This window comes from Engraulis encrasicolus, chromosome 16, assembly GCF_034702125.1.
Source record: "Engraulis encrasicolus isolate BLACKSEA-1 chromosome 16, IST_EnEncr_1.0, whole genome shotgun sequence".
NCBI lineage: Eukaryota > Metazoa > Chordata > Actinopteri > Clupeiformes > Engraulidae > Engraulis > Engraulis encrasicolus.
In genome coordinates, this window is record NC_085872.1 from 20,242,174 (window position 1) to 20,254,673 (window position 12,500).

Here is a 12,500-nt window from a genome sequence, read left to right on the forward strand (position 1 = left end):
TGTGTGTGTGTGTGTGTGTGTGTGTGTGTGTGTGTGTGTGTGTGTGTGTGTGTGTGTGTGTGTGTGTGTGCATGCCTGCGTGCATGCATGCATGTGTACTGTATGTGTGAGTGTTGGTGCATCTCTCAAGGGCACTTAAGGCATGGTGTTGGAGGCATGGGGCTTAAGGCATGGCATGAAGAACACTAAGACGGCATTCAAACCTCCATCCTTGTGACACCCAGATCAACCATTAGCCCACGGCTGCCTTATACTGTATGTTGCGTAGGGATGTCCGTCATACTAGGGGACACTCCATAAACACATCTTGAAAGTAGAGAGGGATGACCCTACTGTCAATAGGATGTGTGTGCCATGAATGGTAGAATGATATAGGTAATCAACCCATCACTTAACAAAGAGTTTCTTGAATGTAGAGAGGCATGGATATACAACAACCCTGTTCTACATTATAGCTATGGTAGAGAGGGATAATCCAATTATACTCATAATCTATGTCAGGTGTATGAATGAAAGAAAATGTGTGCAAATCTATCCGTCAGTCATTGATGAAATTAATACATGATAAGAGGAAAGAAGAAGGGAAAAGGGAAAGTGAAAGGGCACCATGGTTTCAGGACAACATCTTATGTGGAGCAGCGGTGCGATAAGGGTGTAAGTGTCTGGGATTTAAAGGGGGATAATCAGCAGGCTTTGTCAGGCTGGCACCTTATCTCTTCTTTCCCCAACAGAGCAATAGCCTGAGACCCCAAGTAAAGGCTGAGGTGATGGAGATAGCACCGGCCAAAGCCTCTTAAGCAGGGCCGCCGTTAGGCATAAGCAGAGTACGCAGGGCCTCAACCTCTTTGCCCCCAAATTTGGGTCCTCCTAAATTGAGATTGATTAAAAGACGTCATGAAAATATATTAAATTACATTACAAAACATATGAATTAGTTATCAGTGGGCCCATCATTTTATCTTTAAGAAAAATGTATTTCATCACTCGATCGTTATTATTAATTATTATTATTTAATTATGAGGGGGGCCTCTTGACCAGTTATGCTTAGGCCCTCCAAAATCTTAGCAGCGGTCCTGCTCCTAAGTCCCCAATCTCTATTGATGCTGGCTGGGCTGGGCATTCACACAATGGCTTGGCAGTGTGACAATTTCATCACGAACCGCTATAGGAAAAGTCTCAAGGGTTTAATTGTGTATTTTTGGGGGGGTTTGAAGTTTGAGCTTCAAGTTTCGTCCACTTTATCCAAAACTGTGTTTCCTCTGTGCTGTGTTTAAATTGGTACAAGGTAGGATTAAAAAGTTAATTACTGTCCCGAGTCAGCTGATAATTAAATAAGACAGTAAGTGAACGGTGACTCTGCCAACCACTTTCACGGTCCATTGTCAGGAATCCCCCAAATGTAACTTTAAGCAGACGTTGCTGAAACAAGCACCGTGTGAGAAAACTTCTCATAAGAAAAAGAGACTTTAAGTACGTCCCACAGTAGACATATTTGTTTTTGTATCGACTGTTGGTACTCTGGGATGGCAAACATTCTCGACACGAGGGGAACTACACAGCATATTTATATGACAGGTTCGACTTTGACACCGGCATGCCGCAGGCACCACACAAACTCAAACACAAACACACAAAGCTTAGTATGCAGCTGAGACTACGGTAGGTGCCAATTCATGCTGCTGAAGCTTCCTGCTGCTTCATGGAGGAAAGAGAGGTGTTCTTTTACGGGGCCAATACTATTTGGCCATTACCATGCTTCAATGGTGACAGGAGCCTTCATCTATTGAAGTTTTAATTACAGTTTCTCTGGTGACTCTACGGGTATGATATGCAGTGTTGACTCAGACTAATTAAAGTTCCACGTAATATTGACCACCAATGATTGCTCTGTCAAATGTGAAGAGTAGTAGTGAAATGTCTTGAATGATCCAATCAATAAACTCAGCCAAATTTGAATGAAATGGCACTGAGCTGTTCATTTCAATTTGTTTATGTGTTGTCCACTGCGTATCATGATTTAAAGGGGCTCCAGGTAGGATTAAAAGTGCAATTAATCACTGTGACAAGTCAGCCCATGGTTATGTGAATCATTAGGAGGTGAACGATGACTCTCACGACCACTTCCACGGTCCGCTGTCAGAAAACCCCAAATGCAACTTTTTGACAGAGCGGTCCGAACGAGTGTCGTGGGAAATACTTTTCATATGAAAAATCGCTTTACATGCCGTATTCAGATTTGTTTCAACTGCTGGCATTCCGTGATGAAAAAACATTCTCACAGCGAGTTTATTTGAACAGCAATTTTTCATTACGGTGTAGATTTTGAGCCACGGGCACTGCGCAAACAATGTCATCCTACCTTGTCCCTAACACTAAGCGTGTGTGTGCTTCTGTTTGCAGGTTACGGTGCCTGGTGAAGCAGTTGGAGAGAGGAGAGGCGTCCCTGGTTGACCTAAAGAAGAATCTCGAGTATGCGGCATCCGTTCTTGAGTCGGTGTACATCGAGGAGACGAGGTACGATATACAGTATGTCCTGCACAGCATGTACTGAACACTCACCACAGTACTCTATACGTGTCAATTGCTATGTTTACATGAGACATTTAATTTGGAATTAACTGACTTAAATTCTGAATAAAGCTCAATTCTGCTTTGAAAACGTCATGTAAACACCTCTTAATTTGGGAAAGATCAAAGGAAAGATCAAAGTTAACTCGACTGAGTTATTTAACTCTAAATTATTGATTCGGAATTAAAAACATCATGTAAACGTAGTGAATGACTTTTTTGGGGGCCCCAGATATCAGGTGGTATAACAACAACTAATGCCTATAAATGAATTAGTAATTGGTAATTAATGTACCGCAATGAATATCCTTCTTAGATAATCCACTAAAAACAAAGAAAAATAATTGAATCCATACAATAGTGGTTTTAGCTGTATGTGGTTAGTTACACATATGCTACTGCTAAAATGTCATTGACTCGTATGCCTTTCAGAAGCAGAGCACCCACCACAGTATATACGTAACTATCTTGATTATTTATTACTTCACCCAGCAAGGACTGCTTGGTTTCGTTGCACTTGTTACAATGAATGATCTTCTATTGTATTGTATTGTATTGTATTGTATTGTATTGTATTGCATTGTATTCTATTCTATTCTATTCTATTCTATATGCCCACCACAAGTATAAGCCACTGCCAAATTTATGCAATACTACAATTAGAAAAAGTCTATAAGCATTGGAAAAATCGCCATCGTAAAAATGTCATGCGTATATAAGCCCAGGGTTAAACTGATAAAGTAAAGTAAAGCTAATGCCATACTACATTTGGAAATATTCTATCACCAATGGAAAAATAACCATAGGAAAAATGTCATATATATACCCTGGGTCAAGTACTTAAGTAAAGGCTGGACCTCCACATCTCTATATGACGGCTGGTCTCATCTTTACCTGACTAATGGGATTATACCCAGGCAGAGAAGAGTCAGCATGTGCCATTGAGGCAATATCTCAAAGAACCACCTACGGTAATGGTCCAGCCTTTGCTTAGAGTGGAGAGAGGCGTTTAATATACATAGGGATTATACAGTATATGTGATGACCAAGCTCCCAGTCATATGCGAAGGCTGGAGCAATGGAGGTAATTCATCTCCTAGTCATTATTTCTGAGCCTAAATTACTGGTCCAATGGGCAGAATTCCTCCCATTATAGTTCATCCATGCAGGCTGTTCTCTGGACTGCTGGTTGCTCATTGCTAGGCACTATTGAAGTTAAGCATCAGTGTGTGTGTGTGTGTGTGTGTGTGTGTGTGTGTGTGTGTGTGTGTGTGTGTGTGTGTGTGTGTGTGTGTGTGTGTGTGTGTGTGTGTGTGTGTGTGTGTGTGTGTGTGTGTGTGTGCGCGCAAACATTCCAAGAGCCTGGATGAGATGGGATGGGGGCAGGCAAGGCAAGGCAAGGCAGCGCCGTCATAGATGACAAACGAGCGCACCACGTCCCGGACCATAACTCTGGCCTCGCTTCAATAGCAGCCATAGCCACTGAGCGTGAGGTCACTCAGACTGACGGCCATCGTCACAAATCACCGCAGCACAAACAATGAAACATACCTCCACAGCCGCACAGTTCACTTGAAGGCATGCCAAGGGAGAGAGAGAGAGAGAGAGAGAGAGAGAGAGACAGAGAGAGAGAGGGAGAGAGAGAGAGAGAGAGAGAGAGAGAGAAAGAAACCCTGTCAGGCATCCCTGGAATGGGCATGGTGGCCATAAATTCACGGGTGTCTCCCGCCAGAGGCCATTTGACTTACTGTAAGCAGGGGCGGATTAACCTTCAGGATAGATAGGGCTGCAGCCTAGGGGCCCCCACCTGGCAGAGGGGGGCCATGATTGGCCAAAAAATAAATGTAGAATTGTGACAAGTTGTGATAATGAAATATTCTGTCTTGTCAAGGCTAGTCAAGGTTTTAAATATTGTTAATATTCCTTTGTTATTCTGTATCTGGATCTGATCCTATCCACATCTGGCCATGTAATTTTGTCGCCAAAGTTGTCACCTTCCGGGGGCCCCCTACATCAACCAGTATCCCAGGGGCCCCCGGGCCACCTTAATCCGGCCCTGACTGTAAGCTATATTGTGAATGAGCTCACCCGCATACTCTTGCCAGAAGCATTAGCTCAATGTCCTTCCCTCTCTCTCTGCAGGTGGTGGTGGAGGTGTGTGGGAGTGGGAGTGGGAGCCATTGGTGTTATGAGCTTATACGATCTTAGTTGATTACACAGCACTTGTGCTATAGGCAAGGCAGCCACCTTGCAATTTTTTGAAATTTATCTTTGCACATGTAGTTATGGTCCGGACCTGCTCCATCGATTGAGATCTAAGACGCCCAAGATAAGAGTGTATGACGCATTTCCATGCAGGATGCATACCAGTTAGATATTATCACGTTATCATATTTCTTCAAGGTGTATGCCCTCTTCATCCCTTCATCCTCTCTGTCACTCTTCTCTCCTTTTTTCCTTTTTTCTACTTTCCATATTTCAAGATGCTTTTCCAGATTTTTTTTTTCCCCCGGCAGTATCCTCATTCTACACTTCCTTTTTCTTTTCTCTCTTTTCCTCTAACTTTTTCATTTGTCCCTCCTTCTCTGTTTCACCATCTCTCTCTCTCTCTCCTTCCCTCCTGCTCTCTTTCACTCTATCATTAGGTCTCTATATCTCAGTCTCTCTCTCTCTGTCTCTCTTGTCTCTCTCTGTTTCACCATCTGTCTCTCTCTGTCCTTCCCTCCTGCTCTCTTTCACTCTATCTCTCCCCCACTTCAGTTTGCCACTTTTAGTTCCTCCACCTGCTTAATTACTGTTTTCCCTTTTTTCTCCACTCCACGCTACATCTCCACTTTCATCTCCTCCCGTTATAATAATTATTATAATCTTCCTGTCTTCCTGGTTTGCAGGACGGACATCGGAAATCAAGGGATGGGCATTGGAAATTAGCTTATGGCTATAAATGCTATGATGTTTTTCTGTTAAGCTGTTGTACAAGCCTACATGATGTGTATCTGTCCCTATCAAAAAACATAACTAAACTAAACTAAACTAAACTAAACTTCTGTGTGTCTGTTTCAGACGGCTGGTGGACACGGAGGACGAGCTCAGTGACATCCAGTCCGACTCGGTGCCCTCGGAGGTCCGTGATTGGCTGGCGTCCACCTTCACGCGGCAGATGGGGCTGATGCTGCGACGGACGGAGGAGAAGCCCAGATTCCGCAGCATCGTGCACGCCGTGCAGGCCGGCATCTTCGTCGAGAGGTGAGGTCATCATGGGTGTAGCAGAGACGGTTTAGATCGAGACGGGACAGATGGCGGCCATCTTGTTGACGCCTTCGGAGTGCTATTTTGCGATTAAGTAGACCAGATCTGAGAGTCAATGGGAAAAATGAATGGGGAAACTGAGTATAGGACGGGGAAGAACCCAGCGGTTGTGAAAACTGATCAATCTAGACTGCTTGGTTGTGTTATACGAGTCAAAACAAAGCTTTTTAAGCCACTTTTCTCACATTTTTTTTTGTCAGAGCGCAGGCGCAGTAGTTCCGTGACGGCACGAGAGCAACAGCTTTTCACAACTGAGCATGCGCATCATTTCGCGCGCGCCGATGCAGCCAGATGATTGGATCACTGGCACCGCAGCTCAGCAGGCACATTGGCTCTTGTTACCAGAAAGGCGGGAGATGTGCGGGTAGACGCCATATTTGTGTTACGAATCTTCACCGTTAATTTCTATGTACGATTACATGGCTGTCCCATCTCACCTTCCTATCAAAATCTCTGGGTGTAGTAACTGCAGCAGGTTTCAGCAGGTGTGGAGGAGAGGTGAGGTCATGGGCAGAATTACAGCAGGTTTCAGCAGGTGTGGAGGAGAGGTGAGGTCATGGGCAGAATTACAGCAGGTTTCAGCATGTGTGGAGGAGAGGTGAGGTCATGGGCAGAATTACAGCAGGTTTCAGCAGGTGTGGAGGAGAGGGTAGGTCATGGGCAGAATTACAGCAGGTTCAGCAGGTGTGGAGGAGAGGTGAGGTCATGGGCAGAATTACAGCAGGTTTCAGCAGGTGTCGAGGAGAGGTGAGGTCATGGGCAGAATTACAGCAGGTTCAGCAGGTGTGGAGGAGAGGTGAGGTCATCATGGGTGTAGTAACTTCAGCAGGTTCAGCAGGCAGGCATCTTTGTCGAGAGGTGAGGTCATGGGCAGAATTACAGCAGGTTCAGCAGGTGTGGAGGAGAGGTGAGGTCATCATGGGTGTAGTAACTGCAGCAGGTTCAGCAGGTGTGGAGGAGAGGTGAGGTCATGGGCAGAATTACAGCAGGTTCAGCAGGTGTGGAGGAGAGGTGAGGTCATGGGCAGAATTACAGCAGGTTCAGCAGGTGTGGAGGAGAGGTGAGGTCATCATGGGTGTAGTAACTTCAGCAGGTTCAGCAGGCAGGCATCTTTGTCGAGAGGTGAGGTCATGGATGGAACTACAGCAGGTTCAGCAGCGGAGGAGAGGTGAGATCACGGGTGTAGCTACAGCAGGTGTAGATGAGAGGTGAGATCATGGGTGTAGCTACAGCAGGTGTAGATGAGAGGTGAGGTCATGGGTGTAGCTACAGCAGGTTCAGCAGCGGAGGAGAGGTGAGGTCATGGGTGTAGCTACAGCAGGTGTAGATGAGAGGTGAGGTCATGGGTGTAGCTACAGCAGGCCGGCATCTTTGTCGAGAGGTGAGGTCATGGGCATAACTACAGCAGGTGCAGCAGGTGTGGACTGTTGCACCGGGGCACTGTGACCTCCAGTGGTCCCGTCACCATCCCCAAAATGAAAATAAAAAGACTTCATAAAAAAACGTCATTAAATTTTGGTTAAGTTGTGAAAACAATTGGTCTGACGCAACTAAGTTATCAAACTGCACTATATTTCCTCCGTGAACGTCCATGTATTAGATGTGAAGTATTCCTAAAATTTGCGTCAACCACAGCAATATCAAGATTGTTTTTTTTGTAATTAGGCTTGTATCTCTTAATTGATTGTCTCCTTCACAGTCGCAAACCTATTTTCTAAAACTCACTTGTGAACACATACAGTACCATGTAGTAGGAAACATGGCAAGTCCAATACCATAAGATTACATTTGCTGATATGTTTCTGCATCCACTCAGTTTAGTTTAATCAATACAGTTCTTCTAAAAGCCCATTTCTGGCCTTCAATGGCTCTGCAGCAACGTGTGCTGCAAGGCTTGGCTCTAGTGCTTTCCTCACGGTTTATATATATATATATATTTTTTTTTTTTAAGATATTTTTTTTGGTCTTTTACGACTTCATTGATGATAGGACAGTGTGAGAAGTGGACAGGAAGCGAATGGGGAGGAGTCTGCAAATGACCAGGACCGGGAATTGAACCCGGGTCGGCCGCATGGCAGATGAGTGCCCTACCGGTTGGCCACAGCAAGGCCCCTTTCCTCAAAGTGTACAGCAAGTCCTCCCCCCGTTCCTTTACCACTCCGTTCCTCTGTTGTGGCTTGGCAATGCAAAATCCGTATTTGGCTTGGGTCAGCATCTCTGCCTGCACCATACATCACCTTAGTGTGGGCCTGACAGGTGTGTAGATGCAGTATGCCACTGCACTCTGAGGAAGACACATTATGGAGCTATTCACTCTCAGCTCTGTACAAGGAAATGGGATTTTTCCTGTATTTTGTATCACTTTTTTTTTTCAAAACATTTTTTATGAAGGTTTCCACTGGTTGGTTGGCATTGCTGCTCCGTTAGGTCGCAAGCCGCATAATTCAGATGAATTTGACTAAAGCTCCAAAATGATGCATGATGGGAAAGCTATAAAAAGCATGTTTTTGTTTGGTCGTATAGGCTTAGCCTCTGTTGAAGGTTATCTTGTGGGTGGGAAGGTTGGGAATTTCTCAGACGGCTGCTTTCAGTGAAGAGAGCGGGAGAGAGAGGAGGGTTTCTCTTTTTATGTTTTTTTTGGTGGGTGGCATGGGGTGCCGCGGAATGGAATGTGATGATGAGGTTCCGTTCCGGAATGGAGTGTTTTTGATTCTCGGCTGGTGGCAGCCACCTCACGTGTTTATCTCTGTGCTGCAGGATGTACCGCCGCACCTCCAACATGGTGGGCCTCAGCTACCCCCCGTCTGTCATCGGCGTGCTCAAGGTACCAAGGCAACATAAATAAACAAAAACATAAACACTAGCAAATACATGAATGTCAGCAGCAGGGCGACTTTTTGTGGTCTTTCATCTTAGTTTTGTCAATATGCATACATATTCATACAGCCAGATACAGAATCACAGACACAGACGCACGCACGCACTCAGGCACTCACGCACACACACACGCACGCACTCAGGCACGCACGCACGCGCACAAACACACACACACACACACACACACACACACACACACACACACACACACACACACACACACACACACACACACACACACACACACACACACACACACACACACACAATTCGATGTTCAGCATTCAGCGCAGGAATTCATTGCACGAAAATATGCTGGAACTCTTTCCCAATGCAAAATCCCCACTCACTGCAATTGCCCTCTCAATATGCTGTACAGATGTCACATTGTACTGTGAATGTGCCAATCCAATCATGTTTTCGCAGAATGTGGACAAGTGGTCGTTTGACGTGTTTGCCCTGAACGAGTCCAGTGCCGACCACGCGCTCAAGTTCATCTTCTACGAGCTCCTCACCAGATACGATCTCATCAACCGCTTCAAGGTCAGAGTCTGGAGATGATGATGATTATGATTACACACACTGCAGGAAGTGCCGTATGTCTCTCTGTGAAGGTTGTCAGTCATCCAAGCTTGTTGTAACTCTAAAACGTTACCAATTCTTAACCACTCCAGTTCTGATGAGGCGAGGGAAGACCTGAGTTACAGTTGTTGAATTTAACCTGGTTTATTCGGCTGACCATCTACCATACTTTACATCCAATACATTTTCCTGACTAACTTGCCGGTTCCAACCAGCCCCAGCTTACGTCACTTTGCAACGAAACTCTTCAAATCCAGCTTACTTTGATTAACTTGTGGCAATGATGGTAGTTCCGGGCAGCTTGCCCTTCATCAGACAATGTCTGATGAAGGGCATGCTGCCCGAAACGTCACATTAAAAAAAGCAACGGGAGCTTGGTGTCGCTGACTTTTCTTTCAGTTTTTTCATGGTATTTTTGCTGGTCCTGCACCCAATCTTTTTGAGACGGATGTGCGTGTTTTTTTTCTCTCTAATGATGGTGGTTCCAACATCTGAACACTTAGTTTGATATCCGTTTGCCCCTTGACGTAGAATAAAGCAGCTGTTAGCCTGCATTATTTGGCCGATGTTATAATGTTCTTTTATGTGTCCTTCTTTTTCAGCTTTATGAAATACATGACTTTGCTTCCTCTATAGCTGAAGCAGCTGTAATTTATGGAATTTAAAATTAATCTGTAGCCCACCCCTGTGAAATGCATTTCATAATCCAATACCATTAAAGCCATTTACCTAACTGCATTGTAAGTGCATATTATGTAAATGTTAATGCCCGGTCATATATTATTTCACCTGGCCATTCCCAAACGGCTTAGTCAGCATAGTGTATCAGCAAGGTCAATCAACTAATGATGTATTAACCCTTTGTTGCGTGGGCAAGCAGGACGAACAGTCAAGTCAAGTCAAGTCAAGTTTTATTATCAATTTCTTTACATGCACTGGTCATACAAAGAATTTGAAATTGCGTTTCTTGCTCTCCCATGCAGACATAGACTAATCTAGGTAAGGACATAGACAGTATAGACATAGACAGAACACACACACAGTTAGTTATTTATACAATCTTCTCCTTTCACTTTCACATTTGAGCCATCTATCGATTTCCCTTTCCTCTAAGAAACAAAAGCATTGGCTGTTGAGGACTGTTGGCCCAGAGGCAAATTGCCCTGTATGGCAGATGACCAATTCAGTACTGGCATATCATGTGCACCAGACACTTTTATCTTAATAAGCAACTTACAAAGACAGCAGCACACAATGGGTGAAGAAATATTTTTTTTTTTTAGAGACCAGTCTATGATTTAGATCAGGGTTTCCCAAACTGGGGTGCGTGCACCCTTGGGGGTGCGTGGCCTGCCATAAGGGGTGCGCGAGCTGAATAGAGCAATGGCGGAGATGTGTTTTTTTTATACAGAATTAATGAACATTACGTAGTTTTTAATTGTTCGGTGAATTGTATTCTAGAAAGATCCATCTGAAGTGTAATTTATAACTCCTAGACTTGTCATGCAACAACTTCCATTTAAATAATGGCAGAAAAAGCGCCAGGTCTATTGGAAATGTGGATTGCCCAAAATGAGCTGCTGGGCAACATTCACTTAGGGGGTGCGCAAACTACATTGAAATGTAAAATGGTGTGCGCAGGGAAAAACGTTTGGGAACCACTGATTTAGATGGTTAGAGTGATGCATCTTTATTATATAGATGGTGAACTATCATTTGATGAGGGCTCTATGCCAAAATTGTTTGGGCAGTTTTTTGGGCTCAGCACAGCCTTGTGTAATCCAATGTGTGTGTCTGAAAATGTATCCTCAGATTCCCATATCAGCGCTGGTGTCGTTCGTGGAGGCGTTGGAGGTGGGCTACAGCAAACACAAGAACCCGTACCACAACCTCATGCACGCCGCAGACGTCACCCAGACCGTGCACTACCTGCTGCTGAAGACCGGCATGGTGGTACGTATAGCTGTATTGTTTTATATATATATATTATATATTTTTTTGGGGGGGGTTTATTGCCTTTATTTGATAGGACAGTGAAGGTAATGACAGGAAGCGAGTTGGGAGAGAGAGACGGGGAAGGGCCGGCAAACCCCGGGTCGGCCACATAGCAAACGAGTGCCCTACCATATGCGCCATGGTAGGGCCTTTTAAAAATATTTAATAGGACATTTTGAGAGATGCCAGGAAGCGAGTGGGGAGAGAGAGAGACGGGGGAGGATCGGGACATGACTTCAGGCTGGAATCGAACCCGGGTCTCCGGCACAGCAGTGCAGTGCCCTACTGTCTGAGACACGGCAGGGCCTGTAGCTGTATTATTAGGTTCATTACGTCTCCTTGGGGGTCATTTCACGTGAAATCAGACGCTTTGGGACCCGACCTTTTTAGTAGCAAGGTAGCACCCCAGAACTGCATTGGTTTGAATCTGACACTAATATTAAGGGAGAAACAGACTAGGAAAGGTTCACATTTTAGGGTAGGACACTATACATTCAGCCTTGAATATATCAGTCAGTGTTAGTCACAATAAGATGCCTGTGGTATTGTTTGAAAGCTCTTTTCTGGCTCTACATATTACACAATCAGCTTGGAATACAACAACTCTCAAAATATGAATTATGATAAATTGAAAAATTAAAAATTGAATATCTAAAAAAACTATATTTTAAAATGGCCAGTTCCTTGTCCAAACGTAGCCGGCAATGTCATTAGCAACACCTCAAATGCTGGTTTTCGGTTCTTTATTCATTTCAGAGAGAATTTGACTCACAAATATGGCATCATACAGACCACTTACTAATAATATGGTAATACCATAGTAGCATCACATGACAAAACAAAAATGGTCAGTTTCCATGGTCCCATTTTCAGCATTCAGAGAAGGCAGAGTTGAAAGAGTGAGCTCAGTAAAGGAATGTGTTACATTTTCAAGCATCAAAGGGTATGTTGTAGCTGTATATGATGGCAACTGGTGGCTAGCATGTGTTGAGGAATGTATGCCGAGCACTGGAGAGGTGAAACTGAACTTCCTGCATCCTCATGGACCATCTCCATCCTTCACTTTTCCCTTCAGACCAGATAGACTTGTCATGGATCATCACGATGTGCTTCTGGTAGTGGAACCTGTAACTGCAACGGGACGCACTTATACATTATCTACAAAAGA

At 44.4% G+C, this 12,500-nt stretch overlaps 1 protein-coding gene across 1 annotated transcript in view; it reads left to right on the forward strand.

The window, feature by feature from the left end:
* The window catches only part of pde1cb (phosphodiesterase 1C, calmodulin-dependent b), a 142,433-nt gene that overhangs the window by 92,401 nt on the left and 37,532 nt on the right, over nt 1-12,500 (forward strand). Inside the window, exons 3-7 of the mRNA XM_063218970.1 lie at nt 2,402-2,515; nt 5,633-5,815; nt 8,636-8,702; nt 9,182-9,298; nt 11,150-11,290. Of these exons, the coding sequence (XP_063075040.1) occupies nt 2,402-2,515; nt 5,633-5,815; nt 8,636-8,702; nt 9,182-9,298; nt 11,150-11,290 (622 nt within the window). The remainder of the gene's footprint in view (nt 1-2,401; nt 2,516-5,632; nt 5,816-8,635; nt 8,703-9,181; nt 9,299-11,149; nt 11,291-12,500) is intronic.